The sequence below is a fragment of the Protomyctophum bolini genome (assembly GCF_963924005.1).
Source record: "Protomyctophum bolini genome assembly, chromosome: 12".
Taxonomy (NCBI): Eukaryota; Metazoa; Chordata; class Actinopteri; order Myctophiformes; family Myctophidae; genus Protomyctophum; species Protomyctophum bolini.
This window is the reverse complement of record NC_137873.1, coordinates 38,075,677-38,099,358: the sequence shown is the minus strand read 5'-3', so window position 1 is coordinate 38,099,358 and position 23,682 is coordinate 38,075,677. Positions and strand designations below refer to the sequence as shown.

The 23,682-nt window shown below is 45.3% G+C and overlaps 1 protein-coding gene across 1 annotated transcript; it reads right to left on the bottom strand.

Moving 5' to 3' along the window:
* Positions 1 to 1,167: 1,167 nt before the first annotated feature.
* On the bottom strand, positions 1,168 to 9,153 carry LOC308326265 (uncharacterized protein). The gene is made up of 13 exons (XM_080779072.1): positions 9,056 to 9,153; positions 8,782 to 8,856; positions 7,794 to 7,955; positions 6,810 to 6,905; positions 6,570 to 6,659; positions 5,777 to 5,808; positions 5,607 to 5,664; positions 5,031 to 5,140; positions 3,935 to 4,074; positions 3,752 to 3,845; positions 3,419 to 3,539; positions 2,916 to 3,269; positions 1,168 to 1,885 (listed from the first exon to the last, which is right to left on the bottom strand). The coding sequence occupies exons 2-13, from the start codon at positions 8,852 to 8,854 to the stop codon at positions 1,497 to 1,499; spliced, it is 1,719 nt and encodes a 572-aa protein (XP_080635198.1). The 5' UTR covers positions 8,855 to 8,856; positions 9,056 to 9,153; the 3' UTR covers positions 1,168 to 1,496.
* Positions 9,154 to 23,682: the final 14,529 nt, after the last annotated feature.

Genomic DNA, 23,682 nt, shown 5'->3' with positions numbered 1-23,682 from the left:
AGGGGTACTGAGGGCACCGTCCCTTTGACGGTCGTATTGATAATGATGTGATATTTGCTTTATCCTAACTTGAGCCATCCCAAAGGTTGTCAATCGGCTATTTTCAGCAGAAAAGGCTTTCCTCACAACAACAGAAAACGAGAAATACACTAGAATAAAGCACTGAGGGGGGTTTGCGAAGGAGCAGCCGCATGTGCTTTCCTGAAAAGGATCTCTGAACCCTACCACACCCGGTCAAGTAATTTCCCCAAATTCAAGGTCCCAAAAGTTAACTCTGAACTTGGTAGATCTGCTTTTAGCTTCTGTGGCCCTAATAAATGGAATGACCTGCAAACAACATTAAAATTGACCACATTGGTACCCTTGAGTAAAACCTTGGTGAGCATACAGACCCCCACAATATGCAACTGTTTTTAGATGAATGTCACATGTATGCCTTTTGTTTTTTCTTTCCCTGATCTTCTGATGTATTGTCATGTGTTTTTCTATGATATTGTATTACCCGACGACACTGAAAATGAGTTTAATTACTCAGTTTAATTTAGAGAATAAATAAAACTTGAACGAATGAACGTATATTTTCTGGTTACCTGAATCATTGTCTATATGCTTGTTCTTTTGTGTGATCTTGATGTAGAATATAGTGTCAACATATTTTAGTAAAGTCTCCTGTGGACAGGTGCTTACACTGTAAGCAAAACATCTACAAATTGTGCAATATGTGATTGTGATATCTGGGGTGCATACATTTGTGAGACATACTATCAGTCCGACAAGCATTAGTCCGACAACTCCCGACATGCACTGCCGGTTACAACTAACCCGTTGCCGGGTTAATACTCACCCGTGGCTCCTGACGTGCGTGGCAGGTTAAAACTAACTCACGACTTCCTGTGAGGCCAGGTTTGGGGTTGGGTTTTGGTAGGGTGTGAATGTTAAGTACGTTGGACCAAACATGCATCTGTGATATCCATGCCAAATTAACATAACATGTCGATAATCGACGCAACGTAATTCGCCCATATACAGTATGGAGTGGAGGCGTGGGTGACTAACGGAAGGCCGGCGGGATGGGAGACGCAGGTTTTCATAGTAAATGCGACCTATGTTCGCAACAATATCTCACACTTTGAGTAACCAAAGATGCTTTACATGAGAGGCAAGAGGAAGCAACAAATACCTTTATTAGGCAGTTTAGGCATGAGTCAGACACGAAAGGTAAAATGTAAGACAACATTTACAGAGTGTTCAGCAAGGACAATGACGTTACATAGGATTCCGGTCACCTGGAGCTCAGGTGCATATGCATGTTATGATGTTACGCCCAATGACATTCCTGGCACCATCCTTTTCTTTTACTCTTTTTAAATGTGCACCCTCACTCACTACATGGTGTACCATACCACAAAAACCTCAAATGGCCCTTTGAACATAGTCCACACAATAGTCCACATAAAAAACAAACATCTGTATAGCCAAATAATACCCCAGCTTTCCTACCAGTCATCACTGTCTTCAGTGATATCAGATTCAGAACAGTGTGGAGAGAGGAGCTGCCCATCTCTGGTTGGTTGTGCTGTTCCACAGTCCTCTACATCAGCTTGTGTTTTAATGTGTTCACCACTAGATGGCTGTGATGTCCCACAGTCCTCTACACCAGCTTGTGTTGTCATGTGTTGAGTTGAGGTGCTGGCTACAGCCTCTGTCTCTCCGTTTTCATCATCATCTTCACTTTTCACTGCTAGTAACATCACAGCCTCCTCTGGTAGCTCCTCCTGCTCATATTTAATCTGTGGAGGTTGTGGTTCCTCCTGGACCAGACTGGGGCTCCTCTCCTCATGTTCAGGAGAAACCTCCTCTTTACACACAGACAGGGGCAGGAAGTCTAGGGGGAGGGGGAAATATAGAATGAGACAACACCATTAAATGTTTGAACTTTAGCTTTGATAGTTCAGCTGTAAATACATTTTTCATTTCCAAAAGTTTATTCTCATTAAAAACAAAACAAAACTAGAACTGCACTCTGTCGAGTGCATACTTGTGTTGCACACAAGTATGTGTTGCACACTAGTAGGCCATAAATGGCCTACTAGTGTGCAAGCAGAGCGCGCAAGTACTGTCGACCGCTACAAACTGTCAAATCTCAGCTTCTCTGTGAAGGAACGTTTGAAATGTTGAATTATTAGGTTTAGCTATTTTTCTATCTATAAAATAAATAGTTTTATCGATTTAGAATTATTCTGGATCCCTTTTTAGTTTCTCAAAGAAACATAAATCATCGATATCCGATGAAAAAAAAGGTATATAAACTGAAATAAAATATGTTATCACGTATACAGTATAATTATTTAATTATTCATTTTAAATCGTCAATTGCTTTAAATGTACTTAATCTTGGACTATAGTGATATTAATACTAAATGCCTCTGTGTATATGTATATGTGATTTGTAAGTTGATGAGCGGTGTACAGTGGTTACTTTGCGCCACTTTTGATGCGTATGCACCGTCCCAGCACTTTTGATGCGTATGCACCGTCCCAGCATATGACGTCAGGGTAACTGGTATAACTAGCTCTCAATAATGACGTAATAAAGATGTGGATTAAAGGACCCAATGCCAGAGTGTAATTGGTTTTCGATGGTGACGTAATGACGATATGTTTTAGTGTCGGGAGGATTAAAGGTAATGATCCTATGTATACATGTATGTAATCTGGCACCACTGCCTTATCAGGCACAAGTAGTCATTACGTCATTTGCTTGGACGGTACATACGCATCGAATATTGTCCTGGGCGAAACTAGTACTTGCGCGCTACAAGATACAAGATTCAACTGATTTCTCCTATCAAAAGGAGACCAATATCCTAAATCCTAAAAGTAACTATTAAATGCCAAGAATGAAGGATACTTACAATACAAACCCTCCTCCGGGGGTTTCTCCGTGCGGCCTTTGTGCACCTTCTGGGAGGTGGCAACAACACCCTTCGTTGTTGCCACCCTCCAGTCCCTATTTGTTGTTGCCACCCTCCAGTCCCTATACCTCTGGAGGTCCGCCCGCAGCTGCGTGTTCTCCACGTTGAGCCTGTCACGCTCTGCCACGCTGGCCAAACAGAGGCGGCAGGGTTCAGGTACCTGTGGTGGTGGGGGTGTGGCAGGAATCTGGGGGGCCTGTGGTGGTGGGCTGCCAGGGACATGTGGTGGTGGGGGTGTGGCAGGAATCTGGGGGGCCTGTGGTGGTGGAGGCCGGGCTGGACCAGCAGGATCTTCTGAAACACACATTATTAACCTATGTTAGGGTTTAGGGCATTTTATTGGGTTTTAGGGTTAGGGTGGATTTGATAGGAAATTGGGCAACCAATACCACTACAAACACAACACACAAGTATTATTATAATTGTAATGGTCATGAACCTACCAGCATCTCTGGGCTGGTCCAGCCACGTCTTCATGGGGTAGCCTGTGGCCCTCAGCTCCCTCAGCTTCTGGAGGCAAATAACCCTCTTTGCCCCAGTGAAGAGGACCGTCCTGTTTTGTCCCTGTTGAAAAGTACAGCCTTATCAATCACTGGTTATAGGGTCAGTCAAGTACCTATCAATTTAAATTATTTATTGACCCAATATGTGTTCCCTGGCAGGATTTGACTTAAACATGTCATGGGGACCGTAAGAAGCCAAGGGGGCGAACATCTTGCCAAAGTGATCTGAATATAAATCTTTGTTAAGTAGTAAGCAAAAAAACATTAACTTACGGTGATACCATGATTGTTCTCCAAGTGTTTGTCCAATCTGGACACGTTTTGCTGGTCACAAATTGGACAAACATGTTTGTCCCCGGGATGATTCCTAACAAACGAAGACAAGGTAAGCCACGTTAGTGTAGAAAGTGTCTGCTTATTTTCATTTAACAATGATGCTCCTGGAGTCGACTTTACCTTCCATGGACGTAGTCCTGGATGAGTCTTCTCTCCTCGTCCTTTAGGCCGTGGCCTTTCGTCAGGTGGGATTTTAAAAAGACGGTCCCGTGGCAAATGGGGCAGTCTTTTTTTTTGACGGGTGTTCTCTTCCTTTTTTCCTAAAACAAAAGTTAATTGCGATTAGTAAAGGTACTGGCGAGGTCGTCACCACTGTGATCCCCCAAGTGCCCCCAACTGGCCCCCAGTGCTTCCCCAGACAGTGCCCCCACAGTGTCCCCCCCCAGTGCCTCCCCAGACAGTGCCCCCCCCCCCCCCCCCAAGTACCACCCCTCACCCCCATTGTACCCCCAGTTAGGGTCAGTTTCAGATATTGTGCGAAAAATTTATTGGAAATCCAATGATTTTTTTCACCCAATAAGCATTTTCAGAAATTGGGTGAAAAATGAATGGCATTGGTTGCCCAATTTCCTATCAAAACCAATGATTTTCTCAACCAATATGTGTCGCACAACCCTAACCCACATTTTCAAACGATTCCCCTCCCCCAGTAAAAAAAAAAGCCTTGAGGGGAATCATGTCACTCTAATTAACAATTAACAAAAAGCACTAAAAGGTCACTAAATGGTCCACTTGCTGCCCCGAGCTGGCACACCATACACTCTGTCTTTCTTTGATCTGTATTGTACTGTATGTGTCTTTGTATGTTTAGTTTACTACCATTTTAAGAGGGGACTACAGATGTAAATTAGCTTTTGGCTAACTCAGTGAAAACTCACAGCCATTTTGATGAAAAACTCCTGGGATTAGGGTTAGGGTTACTGCTTCTGTTTGCTTCTGTGTGCTTGGTTTGTTTCTGCTTCTTGTCTTGTCAGGGTTATGTCTTGTCCTTTGTGTCTGCTTGCTTCCTCTTGTCTCACCAACAGGAAGAAAATTCTGGCATTCTGTCTGCTTAAATACCCTAACCACAGGTGTACCCAATCAGTCATGACGAGTCAGGGGAACGTCCTAATTTTATAATTTATGCCCCACTTTGAAGCCAGGTCTTGTACAGGGCTGCAGAGGACTGGGATTTACTGGGTGTTTTGAGTTGCTTTATGTTTTCCTTGTCCTTTACTTCCTTCCCTCCCTTCTCCTTCTCCTTCTCCTTCTCCTCCTCTTCCTCGTCGTCCTCGCCTGAATCTGATGGTGACAGTTCACTGTCGCTGTCCGACCCCAGGCTGGGTGCTGCAAACATCAAGCAGATAATACCATATACAATTCAGTCATACATACTGTATAGGCCTATTCATCATAATCGCAAAACAATTTATTCCTATGCTGAAATCAATGCATGGGGATTTGACTTGGCAGCTCAGTGAAGGTACACTACACAGCACACATAGTAAGTTCAGACACCGTGTACAATTGCACTTTTATGTGGAAGAGTCGACTCGGTCAACAACATTGTCGGGAAAGTGGTACAAAATGGTTCAAGACCGTATAGAATGTGTGTCACAAACAGAGATGTGAAGTGTCACAATGTGACATTAACCTGAACTATGGCCGTCCCCGACTAAGATTTTTTATAGTCGAATCTGATTGGCTAAATGTTAACTAGTAGTCGACTATAGTGTTTTAAAGCATGAATTCTTAAATTCTTAGATGGCGGTGGGGGACGACGACGACAATGCATGACAACGTTGTAACTTACCCGTTATCCTCTTCCTGAGTCTGTGGGGTGTTGTGGAGACAAACTGCACCTTCTTGCCCTGTCAGGTAAATAGAGAGCAGACGTTACACAGAGAACATGCAGTAGACTACAGCACAGCTTACAGGCAAAGCCTGATTGACTGATAGAATAAATAAATGAATAACACTGACCTTCTGTGGTGTCCTGTTTTCACTTGACTGCTCTAGAGAGGGAGAGAGAGAGAGGGAGAGTGAAATGCATATGGTTGGAAGTAGACATACAATACGATGTGATTGTTGTTGGTGGAAATCAGGGCCGATCATGTCCTTTTCAAACGATCGGAATCGGATCCGGAGCAGGAAAAAAAACATGACCGGGACATCCCCTAGCATCAATATTATATCCATATCATGATATTAGACTGGATATTGTCTGTGATTTGGGATATTGTACTATTGTGATATGGCATAAGTGTTCTATAAAAATATAAATAAAAATGTGTATTGGCTGCCTGATACTCGGAATCGGATCGGGAGCAAAAACAAAGCGTGATTTAGGGTGGGAACCCTATTTGGTGTTTTAAGCATTCTGTTATGCTTTAGCTATTTAAAAATAACAGATCTACAAGCTCATAGTGCGGCACTACGAGCTTGTAGATCTGGTATTTTAGATCTGCTATCGTGAAAATGTGTGTAATTTGGAATATATATTCTTTCACAGCAAACGTTTTCATCTCAAATCTTTGCTTCTGGGGGGTTCCTGGAACAACATATTTTCAGATGGGGGTCGGAGGCCAATTACGTAAATCTTTTTGGGGTCCTTGACATGAAAATGTCTGAGAACGACAGACATAGAAACATAGGTTTTTTTCATAAAACTGTCAGGATTTAGAAGAATCGAATTTTGTAGAATCGTCCTCAGGTGTAAATGCGTTAAATACAATAGATACCAAAATAAAGTTAGACAATGCGTGTCTGGACTCACTGCGGCCCAGACGGACAGGAGTGGAGGGTTCTGGTTCAGAACTCGTACTGAAGGTCACACTTTTCCCAGGGGTCCGTGCCAACTCATTTGCTATACGAGCAAGAAGATGAAAAAAAAGCATGTTACCATGACTATACCAAAACAAAAAAGCAAGCCAATACCAGATAAAAGTGTTAAACAATGAGCAGCTCTGACAGACAAAGCGTAGAGTTTTGCGGGGAACGACGTGGCGGTTCTCACCCGTCGTTGACATGGCGTGGGAGCGCTTGATCTTCTGGAAGGTGAAGACGGAGGCTCCTGCCACTCCCCCAGACACGCTCCAGGCATCATCACCTTCTGCAGGGCCAGGAACAGAAGCATTATTCCTGGTATAGCAGTGGTTCAACTCCCAGGCCGTGAGGGAGTTCCAGGGGGTCCCCAGATAAATGATAGTTTGGAACCAAATGGACCCTTATGGGTCTGTAACTCTGAGAGTGTACAACTACAAATGGATCAATTTCGGGTCCATTTGGTTCGATTTGTACACTCTCAGCGTTAACTTAACATTGATTTTACTTGTCAGGTGAAAAGAAGCAGCTTGGACTCCTCATGCATAGAAGGAAACATGAGGTCAGTCCGCTGCCCCCCCAGATTGGCAGAGGAAGTGTAGTTCGGATAAAACATATTTAAAAAAAAAAAACTAAAAACACATTGATTTCACAATATGAATTGGGGGTCCCTGAGATATAAATGACATTAAGTGGGGGTCCGTAGACTAATGCATGTCAAACTGGGGGTCCTTGAAATTAAACGGGTTGAGAATCTCTGATACAGCCGTAAAAATCTTCAAATGGGGGTCCGCAGGCTAATTAGTGTCAATTAATTTGGGGGTCCTTGACATTCCAATATTGGCCTATAACTGTATCACACAGACAACTTCTCTTCATTCACTACAGTGAATCAGTGGATTATTTTTTACAGAATTGTTTAATTGAATAAAAAAGTCATTTAGTTTTAGTCATATTTTAGTCATCTGAAATGTTTAGTTACTTTTAGATGTCGACTAAATACCATAAGATTTTAGTCAACTCAATCCACAGTTGATTTAGTAGTGGGCCTTGATGGCATCACAATGCCTGATTTTACACTTTGTTGCATGCTGAAAATAGCCGATCTACAATTACGGTATCTTATTTTTTACACACATGTCACACACACACTTGAATAAATAACAATTCCAATAACCTTCTGTGTTGTCTGTTCCCAATGCCTGGACATAGTTCTGTTCGCTGAGCACTTCAGCCTCATCTTCGTCGTCCTCCTCTCTGGCTTTTCGGCCGGCAGGGAGCTTTATCTTTAACTTCACGATCTTCTGAATGGAGTCACTGCTGCCACGGTGACGCCCACCTTCATGGAAACACACAAAATAGGACAGACAGACAGGCATTAAGATGGAGAAGAAGAAAAAAAAGTGGGGCAACTTATGACCCCGGTCCTTGAGTTGGGGAAGTCCCAACTAAATATTGATTCATTGAAACATGGTTACAGTTTGTCGACTTTGTACAGTTCAAGGAAGTGTCTGGTGCAACGCAGAGGTCCTGGTCATACTCCTGGTGAGACGTAGGAAGTGCCCGGCCAGGAGTCAACCCACAGTGCCTAGTCCCTCCACGCACCGGATGGCACGCCCAGTACCGGCAGAGTAGTTCTGGAGCAGCGGATGATTGTGTGTCCCTGGTTTTTTTCCCTAAGGGACTGACCGAGGGTAGCTACTGGGACGTAAGTCTGGACTTGATGACCCCGGCTGGGTCACCCGAGTGAGGGGTATGATGTTGGAAGACCCGAAGACCCGAAACCCAGAGGACCTTGGGATGGATACTTCACTGAGGATACGTCCCAGTTGCATCCTAGCAATGTTTTTTAGTTCAAGATAAGTACAGGTGAACTATACAAAATCTGCTAAGTGGATAAAACCAGAAAAAGCACTAAAGACTTGTTTATATAAGTAATAATTTTCAATTTACTCAGTAAATTGTCGTATTATTCACGGTTAGAAAAAAGGGATGACGTGTATAGTATAGAGATAGGAACAAAATTAGCCCTGAAACATGACTGTCATAATATAAGTACGTCATGTGAACCATGGCTACTGCCGAATATGTAGATTTATTTTTCAGCAGCATCGATCGATCGAGAGACATTGATGATTGAATAACAACACTATTCGTCATCATACCTCCATCCTGTTTGTCTACGATGTGTTCAAAAACGTCCGCATCACCCACGAACTTCACCTCCAAAACACTCATAGCTGAAACAGGACAAAGAATAACGTTACCATCTCCAACAACACCAACAACCTTTATGCCATTATTATGGAGTATGGACACGTTACCAAACAGAATATCTATAAATGCATGCACGCCGACACAGAGAGTACAATACTTAACAAATGACTGCATTAAACGTGAGGAAAAGGTACAGAACACCAGCTATATACAACGACTTACTTAATGTTCCTTATATCGACAGAAGGACGTTAACAAAACGAATTAAAAACTGGAAAACAAACTATTGACATATGTGACAGATTCCGCGCCATCCCCTGAAGTTTTTAAACCACGTGACAAGTCATAGGTTACATTTAAGCCAATGAAAACATCGCATTGGGTAAAACGTCATTTCCCAAGATGCATGTCGTGTGGTTCAGTACTCAAAGGGGTCCGACAATTTCTTATCCAGTCAGCCAAAAAGTTCCGACTTATTTTCAAAGAACTTGCCATGTTTTATTACTTTCACAATTAAGCCAATAATGAGTATTTAGACACGAGTGCATATTTTTGAAGAGTCTTTTATTACTAATATATATACTTGGTTAATTAATAAATATAATGAATACATGCAAAAATTCTGTCAAATTGCCTGAATTTACATCAAGTCAACGTATAGTATAAAACTGTATTTCTATTGCTGGTGATACAGTGTTGGTAGTGGCATCTTTATTGTGAACCTACCGTTTGTGCGAGTTAAACAGAGAAAACCTTCCATGTCCCAGCTACTGTTTTTCATATCAAGCTCCATTATTTATTCGCCATTTGAGCCACGTACGGACCACCATTTGATAACATTTCTCAGACCCAAAACTCAGAATATTTTGCTGTCATTGGATACGACTTTGTCCACAATTCCAAGCTGTATTGATGTTGGTACCATAGGAGAGATAACAGGCAAATGTTGATCAAAATAACAATTATGATTTTACTTTATGTAATTGTGTAGACTTCTTGTAAATTAAGTAATGCAGATGTTTAACAATAATGTAACTCTTGACTTGAGTGTGTAAAATGAAACAAAATCGACCCGTAAGGGTCCATTCGGTTAAATTTTACACACTCAAGAGTTAAAGATCAATAAGGGTCCATTTGGTTACCAACTCCATCACTTAGCTGGGGACGACCTGGAAACCCCTCAAGGATCTGTCGATATAAGGAACATTAAGTAAAAGAAACCATCGCCATTGTTTGGGCCAAGGATGAAGAGAGAAGCTACAATAGGCTGGCAGAACAGGAAGATAAACTGATGGTTCTTTAACTCTCTGTCGTTTCACTTGATCTATTGACCACAACAACACAATGACAATTTTAAGTCAGTACGAAAATGTTTGCACACAAAGAGTGCTCCTCAGGAGGTGTGTGTGTGTGTGTAAAGGAGAATAAAGAGTGAGAGGTGTGACTGACTGACTCTCACACACACACACACACACACACACACACACACACACACACACACACACACACACACACACAGTGTAAGTAAGTGAAGACGAAGACTCTCTTATTGATTTTATAATAAGTGTAATCAAAATTAATTTCTGTTGACGACTTATAGCAACGCATGGAGGAACATGTGGATCTTGTCGGAGGGTTACGTTTCCACAATCACGCGTTCCGTCGTCCGTCCCATCCTTCACCAACCACGCGTGGGCGTCCACTTCCCCATCGAACGTCCCATCCTTCACCAACCACGCGTGGGCGTCCACTTCCCCATCGAACGTCCCGAGCAGTGGATGTGGTACACTGGATGCATCATCGCCGTAGCACACGACTGCAGAGACCAACAGAGACAGTTAGTCTCAGCTTTATTATTATTATTATTATTAACAGAGACAGTTACAGTCAGTCACCAAATGGACCCTAACGGGTCCATTTGGTTCCATTTGTATACTCTCAGAGTTAAATTAACTTTGATTTTACAATTATAAATTTGGGTTCCAGAGATAGAAATGCCATTAAATGGGGGTCCGTAGACTAATATGCATGTCAAACTGGGGGTCCTTGAAATTAAACGGGTTGAGAATCACTGCTAGAGCCTTAAAAATCTTCTCTCATGAGGGTTCCTGGCATATGTTTTCAAATGGGGGTCTGCTGGCTAATTAGTGTCAATTTGGGGGTCCTTGACGTGAAAAGGTTTGGGAACCACTGCTGTAGGGAGTCCATTGATCTTGTTGGAAGCAATACGGGTAATACTGAAAAGTTTGTTTCTGTTAGACATGGACAGTATGAATCACCAGGATCCTGGATGGATTCATTCTAGGCTTAAAAGGGCGCTAGACCCTCCTATGGGGTGCTAGCCCCTCCTATGCACAGCTTTCCGGGTTTGTGAAACACAAACATGAAGTAAAATAAAAGTGAAGAAGGAAAAGTGAGGATGCAAATTGTGATTGGCCAGAATGAGATGATGTATGATGATGGTATGATGATAAGAGCGCCCCTCACATCACACACAGGTGTGATATCTTATAAATCTATATGGGAAAAATAAACCAGATATTTTTCAGTGGAACCAGAAAGCCGTGCAGAACAGAACAGAACCCAGAACAGAACATTGATTACAGTACTAACATGGTAGGGGATCAGCCGGAGCAGAGAACCCAGAACAGAACAGAACAGAACAGAACAGAACAGAACAGAACAGAACAGAACACTAACATGGTAGGGGATCAGCCGGAGCAGAGTACCCAGAGGGTATTTGCTGTAATCCAGTGTGCCTGAGATTGGCTCAACTCTGCCATGTTCCTGAGTCATGGAGAGTAACCTGCAGGGAGGAAATGTAAGCCTGATTTACAATATACACGCCACTGTTCAAGTGTACAATTTGTCATAACATGTTGCTATGCAATGTGTTGTGAGTTTGTAGATCGGCTACATTCAGCATATGAATTAAGGATTACATTTATGCCTCTCTCTCTCTAGGTCGTCCTCAGACGAGCCCTCCATCGTCGTTTCCAGTCATCCCGGTTCTCCATACATCTGGCCAGTTCGTTGGTACTTTGTGCTCCTGCGTCGTTCTTGAGTACATCCACGTATGTTAGCGTTGGACGTCCTCGTGACCGGTGCCCGTGTGTTGGTTCCCACAGCACTAGTTTACTGGCTGGCAGCTCTTGGTGTCTTTGGCAGTGTCCTGCTAGTCTCATTCTCCTGGCTGCTATTTTCTGGGTCACCCTTGGCATTCCATCATACAGAGTTGTGTTTGTAACATGTGTGCTCTTATTGATGTTGAGTACTGCCCGCAACATTCTGGTGTAGCAACCATCGAGAGACTTCTGCAGGGTTGGCTTCAAGGTCCAGCATTCACTGCCATATAGGAGAACGGACTCTACCGTTGCGTAGAAGAAGCTTAGTCTGGTTTGACGGGGGAGGTTGGAGTTCCATACGCTGGCCATGCCGTTTAGGGCCCTCCATGCAAGGGCCTTCCTCACTTTCAGGTCTTGTTCGGTGGAGTTGACCCATGAGCCCAGGTACTTGAAGTCATTGACTTCCTTCAAAGCAGTGCCTTCTGTTGTTGTTAGAGGTGGATGCTCTGATGGGATGTTATAAGTGATAACTTGAGTTTTCTTGGCATTCAGCCGGAGGCCAACCTTGGCACATTCTGACTCCACTCTGGTCAGGAGCTCCTGCGCTTGTTCCACGTGGTCAGAGAGCAGGCTGATGTCGTCCGCGTAGTCCAAGTCTGTCAGGACTACTGTTGGGTGTCGCCTCGACCTCCTTGGTGTTATGGTGAGGCCAAGGTCCTGCTCTCGTCCATTGATGGCCTTCCTCAACGCGTAGCTTCAAAAAGGAGACCAATATCCTAAATCCTAAAAGTAACTATTAAATGCCAAGAATGAAGGATACTTACAATACAAACCCACCTCCGGGGGTTTCTCCGTGCGTCCTTTGTGCACCTTCTGGGAGGTGGCAACAACACCCTTCGTTGTTGCCACCCTCCAGTCCCTATTTGTTGTTGCCACCCTCCAGTCCCTATACCTCTGGAGGTCCGCCCGCAGCTGCGTGTTCTCCACGTTGAGCCTGTCACGCTCTGCCACGCTGGCCAAACAGAGGCGGCAGGGTTCAGGTACCTGTGGTGGTGGGGGTGTGGCAGGAATTTGGGGGGCCTGTGGTGGTGGGCTGCCAGGGACATGTGGTGGTGGGGGTGTGGCAGGAATGGGGGGAGCCTGTGGTGGTGGAGGCCGGGCTGGACCAGCAGAATCTTCTGAAACACACATTATTAACCTATGTTAGGGTTTAGGGCATTTTATTGGGTTTTAGGGTTAGGGTTAGGGTTATTTGATAGGAAATTGGGCAACCAATACCACTACAAACACAACACACAAGTATTATTATAATTGTAATGGTCATTGAACCTACCAGCATCTCTGGGCTGGTCCAGCCACGTCTTCATGGGGTAGCCTGTGGCCCTCAGCTCCCTCAGCTTCTGGAGGCAAATAACCCTCTTTGCCCCAGTGAAGAGGACCGTCCTGTTTTGTCCCTGTTAAGAAAAGTACAGCCTTATCAATCACTGGTCATAGGGTCAGTCAAGTACCTATCAATTTAAATTATTTATTGACCCAATATGTGTTCCCTGGCAGGATTTGACTTAAACATGTCATGGGGACCGTAAGAAGCCAAGGGGGCGAACATCTTGCCAAAGTGATCTGAATATAAATCTTTGTTAAGTAGTAAGCAAAAAAACATTAACTTACGGTGATACCATGATTGTTCTCCAAGTGTTTGTCCAATCTGGACACGTTTTGCTGGTCACAAATTGGACAAACATGTTTGTCCCCGGGATGATTCCTAACAAACGAAGACAAGGTAAGCCACGTTAGTGTAGAAAGTGTCTGCTTATTTTCATTTAACAATGATGCTCCTGGAGTCGACTTTACCTTCCATGGACGTAGTCCTGGATGAGTCTTCTCTCCTCGTCCTTTAGGCCGTGGCCTTTCGTCAGGTGGGATTTTAAAAAGACGGTCCCGTGGCAAATGGGGCAGTCTTTTTTTTTGACGGGTGTTCTCTTCCTTTTTTCCTAAAACAAAAGTTAATTGCGATTAGTAAAGGTACTGGCGAGGTCGTCACCACTGTGATCCCCCAAGTGCCCCCAACTGGCCCCCAGTGCTTCCCCAGACAGTGCACCCACAGTGTCCCCCCCCAGTGCCTCCCCAGACAGTGCCCCCCCCCCCCCCCCCAAGTACCACCCCTCACCCCCATTGTACCCCCAGTTAGGGTCAGTTTCAGATATTGTGCGAAAAATTTATTGGAAATCCAATGATTTTTTTCACCCAATAAGCATTTTCAGAAATTGGGTGAAAAATGAATGGCATTGGTTGCCCAATTTCCTATCAAAACCAATGATTTTCTCAACCAATATGTGTCGCACAACCCTAACCCACATTTTCAAACGATTCCCCTCCCCCAGTAAAAAAAAAAGCCTTGAGGGGAATCATGTCACTCTAATTAACAATTAACAAAAAGCACTAAAAGGTCACTAAATGGTCCACTTGCTGCCCCGAGCTGGCACACCATACACTCTGTCTTTCTTTGATCTGTATTGTACTGTATGTGTCTTTGTATGTTTAGTTTACTACCATTTTAAGAGGGGACTACAGATGTAAATTAGCTTTTGGCTAACTCAGTGAAAACTCACAGCCATTTTGATGAAAAACTCCTGGGATTAGGGTTAGGGTTACTGCTTCTGTTTGCTTCTGTGTGCTTGGTTTGTTTCTGCTTCTTGTCTTGTCAGGGTTATGTCTTGTCCTTTGTGTCTGCTTGCTTCCTCTTGTCTCACCAACAGGAAGAAAATTCTGGCATTCTGTCTGCTTAAATACCCTAACCACAGGTGTACCCAATCAGTCATGACGAGTCAGGGGAACGTCCTAATTTTATAATTTATGCCCCACTTTGAAGCCAGCCTAGATTTTGGGGACTTGAAACATTTTGAGTGGCATCTCGTGAACCGTACATGCCATGATTATAATGCAGATGTCTGCGCGTGCAGAAGACAATGCTGAAAAGAATGGATTGTGTTTGAACACCTGCATCACCCCGTGAGCGGACTTATGGGTGGTCCAAAGTTAGGGTTACGACACTAAAATGGGTCCAGTATGTAGTTCAGCTTCCTCATCTCCTATTCTAAACCTAACCGCGAGCACGGGGCAGCACACCTAAACCTAACCGGCAGGCGGTGGTCCGACATTGGGATCAATGTCGGGCTAATGCCCGGTCGTAAAAGCGTGTGCTCCCCCACTAAAATGGATGACATCTCCATGATACTTGAATCAGAATCAGAGTCAGAAGACATGTAAACATGTTAGGAATTTGGTTTGGTGGGACAGCAGAGTGCAGTTACAACATTAGGCCAAGTGCAAAACAGGACAAGACAGTGCAAAGAATAGTAAATAAATATAAAGTGCAGAGAGTTCAGTGATCAGTTCAGAGCACAAGTCAATCCATTCCAATCTGAGTGGGGGTGGAGGGAGGGTAAAGGGGGGTCAGGGGGGGGGGGGGGGGGGGGGCACCAGCAGTGTTGAGGAGCCGGATAGCCGTGGGGAAAAATCTGTTCGAATGTCGGGCCTTCATAGTCTTTAAGGACCGCAACCTCCTGCCTGAGGGAAGCGGGGCAAAAAGACTGTGGCCTGGGTGTGCAGGGTCAGCCATGATCTTCCTGGCCCTCCTCAAGGCTCTACTCCTAAACAGGGCCTCAAGGGGGGGGCAAAGGGCAGCCAATCACCCTCTCTGCTGCTCGTATGACCCGCTGCAGCTTGGGGCCTCTAAAGACAACCTGGTTGGGTCTGTTTTTCGGACCAAACGTACCCAGGGCTGTGATCTCTGCTGTGTTCTGCCTCTGCACAGCAGGATATCTGGCAGCCTGGGTGATTAGGGCAGAGTGGAGCAGGCCGTCAGGCCAACTGTGTACACCTGAGTGGGGTGTGGTCTGGGAGAGTATATAAGGGCCTCTCCTTCCATGCTCTCAAGCCAGCTATTTTATTCAAGCTTCCTTTCAAGCAGTTGCACACCTTTTACAACACTCACACACAGCACACTCCATACATCCATACACTGCATACATGACTGATTACTGACATTGTCACATCTCATACCAGTTTATTTTAATTTAGAATAATAAATATATAATATAAAAAGGTTGCCTTGTGTGTGGACTCCCTTTTTGTCATGTATTGCCCTAGAGCAGTGTTTCCGTTTCCCAACCTGTGTGTCGTAATCATAGTAGGCAAGGTGATCAACATAGAATACATTAAGTCAATACAGAACATAAAGGCTTACTTTGGTGAAGTACGCATGGCTGGAGTAGTGGGTATAGACTCAGTGAGGTCTGCAGGTGCTGCATGTTGCCTACATGTATGAAGGCTGGAGACTGAGTGAGGAGGAGTGTGGGGTGAGTTGCTGGTTATATGTGGCACACCTAGACTGTGATTGGCTAGTGAGTTGAGTGGTGTTAATGGAAAACACATGTGTGATTGTGGATGCAGGGAATGGGGAGTGTCCACCAGAGGCTGCCAGTAAGACAGCATGCAGATCTCCTGAACTTGAACACAGTATTTTACGTTGAACAAATTCGTTTTCGAAATCCATGCCGTACATCTCTATAGCGAAAGAGTGCAGGGTTGCGCCCCGAAAATAGCTGATCTACAAGCTTTCAACGCGTTGCAGCACGACGCGTTGTGAGCTTGTAGATCTGCTAATTTTACTAAGTGCCCTCTTGCGGGATTTTCGCACCTGCAGGCTGCCACTCTAATCATCTGTACCTGCAACCTGTCTGCAACATCTGTACCTGCAACCTGTCTGCAGCATCTGTACCTGCAACCGGTCTGCAGCATCTGTACCTGCAACCTGTCTGCAGCATCTGTACCTGCAACCTGTCTGCAGCATCTGTACCTGCAACCTGTCTGCAGCATCTGTACCTGCAACCTGTCTGCAGCATCTGTACCTGCAACCTGTCTGCAGCATCTGTACCTGCAACCTTTCTGCAGCATCTGTACCTGCAACCTGTCTGCAACAGCTGTACCTGCAACCTGTCTGCAGCATCTGTACCTGCAACCTGTCTGCAACATCTGTACCTGCAACCTGTCTGCAGCATCTGTACCTGCAACCTGTCTGCAGCATCTGTACCTGCAACCTGTCTGCAGCATCTGTACCTGCAACCTTCTGCAACAGAGGCAACCGACCGAGCGCGACGCGTCATTGCGCCTTGAATGTATGTTTAGCGTTCAAATCTTTTGCAAATGAGACCATCATGTATACCACCACAGATTTCAAGTTCATATTTATTTATTTCTCTCAACAGAACCCATGAAGTGACAATCAGCATACAGTACGTCTTTTATTAAAACGGCTTCTCCCTCAAACATGTTTTTTTTTCCTTCTTCTTTTCTTTATATATTATTTACGCCCCCAAAAAAAAGAAAAGAAAAAAAAGAGGACACTCAGTGCAATAAAGACAGAGGACTGACAGTGCGGTGCTCCCTACCTTTTCACAGTGCACATTATTACACACAAAGATTGTACATCACCATCATCATCATAATCATCATCGTCGTCATCATCATCGTTACATTTCCAACCTGCACCCACCAACAACATGGATGGGACAGACAAAGTGAATGTCTTAAAACAATCTTTTTTTTTTGTTGTATTTTTTTGTATAACCGACCTGCATACAGTGTAGCTTGGCACACGTGCACGCACGCACGCATGCACGCGCGCGTGCACGCACCCACGCGCACACACACACACGCGCGCACACACACACACACACTCACTCTCTCCTCGCACATGTACAGTACAAATACCGTAAAAACAGAGGAACCTCCGCGGGAACTGGATTCTCGTTATTTCTAACCAGAAAGGGGTTACTGCACTCAAGCTTAATTTATACCCGCATGATGTGTGTCTTGCCAACAAGTACAACCAATCTACAGTCAGCTTGAAAATATTATTTTTTATTTATTTTTGGCAAGCGACACCTTCGTACTACAGAGTATAAAATTAGGCTACAGAGCCCACGTGTCAGTTCCATACTATTTTGGCAATGCAGACATTGCATTTTTGCGTGCAAAAGAGAACCACTATATGCATGATGTGAGTTGGAGGTTGAGGTAGAGGGGGATGGGGGAGAGAGACATGTATGTAACCAGCCTGGAGGATGGTGGTGGTGGGTGGTGAAGGGATTTGTATTTGTTTTGTATTTATTTTTTATTTTACAAAGCCTCAGTGATGTTTAGGCCGTTGTGCAACCCCTGTCCTTTACTGGGTAGAGCTGTGGCCATGCCATAGGTCCTTATAGTTATCATTTGATCTCTAACATATGGCTGCCAATAAGGAGCCAATCAAGTTAAGGGGAAAACATTGTCACAGACAGCCAATCATAGACGACTGCGTGTCACATAATAGCCAATCAACCTGAGGCCTTTACCTCCCGGGCAAATAAGTTAAAACTGAAAACATACATGGCACAGCTCCACTAACTCTTTAACATTTTAAAAAATATATAAGCATAATCTTGACAGTTATTATCTCAAGCAAGTGCATATGGCTACTATAGTCTGCATTAGAATTAAGAAATATTCAAAAGAAAAGCTCAGGTGTTGATTGTACTGGCTGGTTGTGGGCATCGATCAAGTATCGCACCATTTGTGTTCCTGTGCCAGGGTGCCTGCAGGTGCTCTCAATGTGCATGGCAAAGTAAGGATGCTGGTATTTGCCAGCTAGTGCCACCAACCCCATTTCAGATAACCAACCTTCCAAAGTGCGACCACACCCATATCTGACTTTAATAGGCTTTGGCTGGTTTGGGGGAATTAATCTGTTTATGTTTTGTCCCCTAATGTACTACCATAATAACCCCACCCTCGTGTTCTATCTTATAGAATACAGTAAAAACATTTCACACTTTCATTTCACTCCTCTACAATATGCCAGCCAACGTGTTTCCATAGAAAAAAAGAGTCCACCTGTTCAAAAGGAGGCTTCGACAGGGGTTCGTTACAGGGGTGTAACGATATAGTAACTTCACAAATCGAAGTATATCGAAATGAAAACAGCAACATTGATTATGTATCGTATCGTATCGTTTTGCAATGCAAATAATCGGTATCGACTCGTTTTGCTATGCAAATAATCGATTGTATCAATACTAATTTTTTGTGCGTGGTATTTAGCAATTTTTAGACGATAAAAGAAAAAGAGGGGATTAATTACTTGCCAATGTATTTTAAATAGTTACTGTATCGATTTCAAATGATTGAATCGTATCGGATCACCATAATGAACGAATATCGTCCACGTATCGTATCGTCAACCATGTATCGTGGTACGTATTGTATCGCTGGTAAAATGTATCGTTACACCCCTAGGACTACCCAGCTTGTTACTGTAACATTACAAACTGTATAGCGTACAACGTTTCTGTATCCGTTCTAGGATCACCTGTTGTACATTCTAGAACATTCTAGAACACCCCAGAGCACCCACGGAAGGTCCTTGGAAATCTAAAATACGTTGAACTCAACTCCTCAATTTACAATACAAACAGTGCACAATATAGAGTATTATTATGTTGACAGTCAGAATCGAGTCCATTCATGTTGATGCTTTTTTCAGCACAAACGCAAATCATTGAGTCACGCATAAGAACATTATGCTACTACAGTACACGTATTGATAGATTATGCTTTTCAAATGTAAATGACCAAAACGAAACATAACAAAAAAGAAAACAAACATTGGATTGCATCTACATCAACTATACATAATTTGAACTGCTTTTCAATCCCCATTTGATTTAGAAAATATCTATTGATCGTTACTAAGTATATTACAAGGATCCAATCACAGGGAAATAGAAAAATATCAAATATCACCAGGTGATGATAAGAAAAAGAACATGACAACCTGAACAAGCAGAAATATTGCTACATAACCACCATTGTCCTTTTTTGACATCAGCGAGTCCTGCCGGCTGCCCTGTGCACAGGGATCCATCAGCAGATCCAGCACAGCCTCACAGGAGAAGGGAGTGGGGGGGACAGTGTTGTTTTTGGCAGCAAATTTTGATTTTTGTTTTAGTCATAGTCTCTTGAATAGTTTTCATTTAGTTTTAGTCACATTTTAGTCACCTGGAATGTTTTAGTGTTAGTCTAATTTTAGTCGACTAAATATTATACGTTTTAGTCGACTAAATCTACAGTTGATTTAGTCGAACAAAATGTATTTTTGTGGGACTTGATGCCATCGTAATGACTGGTTTTTTCACTCTCTGAAAATAGCCGATCTACAAGCTCACAACGCAGAGCTTGTAGCTTGTAGCTAACTAATTGTAAAATGACTTATACTGGATCTCTTGTCCACTAGTCCCTTCCTAACATTTTAGTCTCGTTTTTATTTGTTGACGACATTGTCAGTATATTCGTTATATCCGTTTCCATGTCGTTTTCGTCAGTGGAAAAAGGTAGTCGACGACCATTTTTCGTCTTAGTTTTAGTCGACGAAATCAACACTGGAGTGGGGGAGGGTGAGGGCAGGGGGGGGATGATGCATGGATCCTTCTCAGATGGCCGTGTCCCAGAACACGGTGGTCTGCGTGGGGTACGGTGGAGGACGGAGCTTTTTGGAGCCCTTGCCCCAACCCGGGTGAATGGGCGCCGCGCCGCTCTCCTGCATCTTGCACTGACTTCGTGGTTCGTGGTTCCTCTCGGCGGCGGAGCGCGGGGGCCTCTCCAGGGACCTCTGCAGGTGCGGATGTTGCCTGGAGCGGATCTCCTTGCAGAGGGTGCGCTTCCTCTCGATCTGCTCCAGCATGGTGTTGTCTCCACACATCCACGGCATCTGGGGCATCTAATGCGGAGAGAGAGAGAGAGAGAGAGAGGGTTGGAGAGGATTAGCCACTTGTTGCCACAAGTTAAAAAGGGACATTATTAGGGACTTTAAGCAACGACGGCTACGGAAGTCCGCTCCGGCAACCGGAAATGGATCAGTGCTCGATAGATAAACCTGCTTGCCACCGCAGCCGTTCCTACGACGGCAGAACCTATACTTCCACGTAGTGTCTACAACGCCATGTCATAAATGATACGTATAGCTTGCGGAGTCAGTTCAGTAAGATATACTCGAGGGGGCTCATGCCGTGTTCAAGGCGCATACTATACTCAAGGGGTTAACATGCTGCATTACTATGTGGGTGTGTAAGTCCAACACGTCATTCGCTGATGGGCAGTCAGCTGACCAATTGGGCGGGCTACTTAAGCTCACTAGACTGCATGCTCTTCCTGTCTTCTTCTGCATATGGTTCCTGGATTGTTATGTGATGTTTGCTCCCACCACCACCCCAGCACCACCCGTGGGCTCTGTTATTTATGTTCCCCATGGGTGTTTTATTGTATATCTATCTCCCTGCTCTTAATGTTTTATGACGGTGCTTAATCGTGCAGGGAGAAAATGCAGCAGAGCCGATGTCAAATATCAGATGCACACTATTGTCATTCTACAATAAATATTGGTTAAATCTATTTGTGAGTTGTCTGACTGAAGCATGTTTATTGAAATAAACTGTCCATTGCTCCTTCACTTCTCTCTTCTGCTGTGTAATGTGTTGGCATGCTCTGAATGAAGAAATAACATTAATTCCATGTCATAAAAATAACCATGTTTATTACAACTCTTTTTAGAATAACACAAATTGCTCCAGCACCTTCCTATTTCCACTGCTGTCCAGCGCATGTACTGTAAGAAGCAAGTTATCGGCAAGTTAGCTGACGTGCGACGGGGTGTTTTTATGTCTGTGTTTCGTGTGTCCTAAACATAATTTAAATAAGCTCTGGCTGAAAAAGGGGTGAAGTGGCCCTTAAACTCGATGCGTTGTGAGATTGTAGATCGAAGAAGAGTTTGGCTAAAAGGGAAAAAGCTGTCCAAATACAGAGCCAACTCAGGTCTAGACTGGGTTTTAGTTGGTTACAGTAAGCTAATAAGGTGGAATAACTGCCTAATGCCTAAATGCCTTTCCATGCAGGATGCCACAAATGTGATTTGTGAAAGATGAAGATACAGTATCTGCCTACCTGACTCTGGTGTGCTTCTGCTGCTTTCCTCTGTGGAGTGCCCATTGGAGAGGGAGTGCCGGGCAGGGAAGGCGAACGTCCATACCTGGATGCCAGTTTCAGTTCTTCAGAGAAATATAACAAAGTCACACATTAGACTTCAATAAATGCCAATATTATAATACATAAAATGCATAAACGACTTGCATTTGAACTAAATGTTTCTTCTATGTTTGAATTGTGGAGACCTTGTGTTTTTGTATTGTCTTGGTGTTATGTGTTCCGTGTCGTTTTTGATGTGGGGGACTGTGAAGACGAATATCCTTCGGGACAATACAGAATATTATTATTATTGATTCCATACCATTTCCAGATCCCAGCGCCATGGGCGGGCTGCCGGCAGGTCTCCCATGGCGAGTAGGCGTGGACGACTGCTGTCCCGATGTGCTTCCGCCGTTCCTCTCCTGTGCTTTCGATTGGTCCGCGCTCATGTGGTTTGCTCTGTCCCGGTTCTCTCGCCTGCAGGGCGTGGCCTCCGCTGAACCGTAGCCTCTCTCCTTGGCAGTGCGCCGGTACTCCAGAGAGCCGTCGGGGCTCTTGGCGTCCTTCGGCTCACAGCGCTGCTGCTGCTGCTCCGAGCCATTCAGACTCCTGTCCTTGCTGTCCCGTCTGACCTCCAGGCCCGTTCTGCCCTGCATGTCCTTGCTGTCCTGTCTGGGCAGCAGGGGAGGCGGAGGAGGAGGGGGGTCCACCACCGCCGTGCCGTTGTTGTTGTTGTAACAACAGCTCCGATCTCCTCGGCCCGTCTCGGGGTATCGATCCTTGCTGTTCCTCCGGCACTCCAGGCCACTCCTGGAGCTGCTGCTGTCCTGCAGCCGGGGAAGGATCTCGGGCGGTTGGTCTATTCTGCCGTCGTGCCTGTGCTCCATCATGCCATTGCACGCTCGCTCCTTGCTGTCCTGTCGCGGCGGCGGCGGCAGCAGCTCGGGCGCGTGCTCTTTGCCGTCGTGCCTGTACTCCCCTCCGCCCCTGGCTCTCTCCTTGCTGTCCTGCCGGGGCAGGAGCTCCGGAGGAGGCGCTCTGCCCTCGTGCTTTGAGTCGGGGCAGCCGCCGCTCCTGCTGCGCTCTTTGCTCTCCTGTCGGGGTATGAGATCGGGCGGCGGCGCATCCGGCAGCCTCTCCCTGCTGCTCTCGTGCCGGCCGCCGTCCGGTCCGTTCCTCGTCCTCTCCTTGCCGCCGTCCTGCCTCGCCAAGAGCTCGGCGGGGGCCAGCTCCAGCCTCTCTCTGTCTTTGCTGTCCGGCCTCGCCAAAGACTCTGCGCCGTGTGCTGCACCTCCTCCTCCTCCGCCTCCTCCCCCGCTCCTGTCTTTGCTGTTCCTCCTCTGAGGCACCGGGTCCCCTGCACCGCTGCCACCCCCTCCTCCTCCTCCTCTCTCCTTGGAGTCTCTCCTCATCAGAGGGATGGGCTCCACGGAGCTGTTGCAGCCTCTGTCTTTAGAGTCCCGTCGCACGAGGACGGGTTCCACGGAGCTGCAGCCGCGGTCCCTGCTGTCCCGGCGGGCGGGCAGTGGTTCCACGGAGCTGCAGCCGCGGTCCCTGCTGTCCCGGCGGGCGGGCAGTGGTTCCACGGAGCTGCAGCCGCGGTCTTTTCCGTCCCGCCGGTGGTGGGAGGACGACGACGACGACGACTCCTTGCCGTGGCGCTCCTTGGCCTCTCGCTTCGACTCCTTGCCGTGGCGCTCCTTGGACTCGTGCTTTGACTCCTTGCCG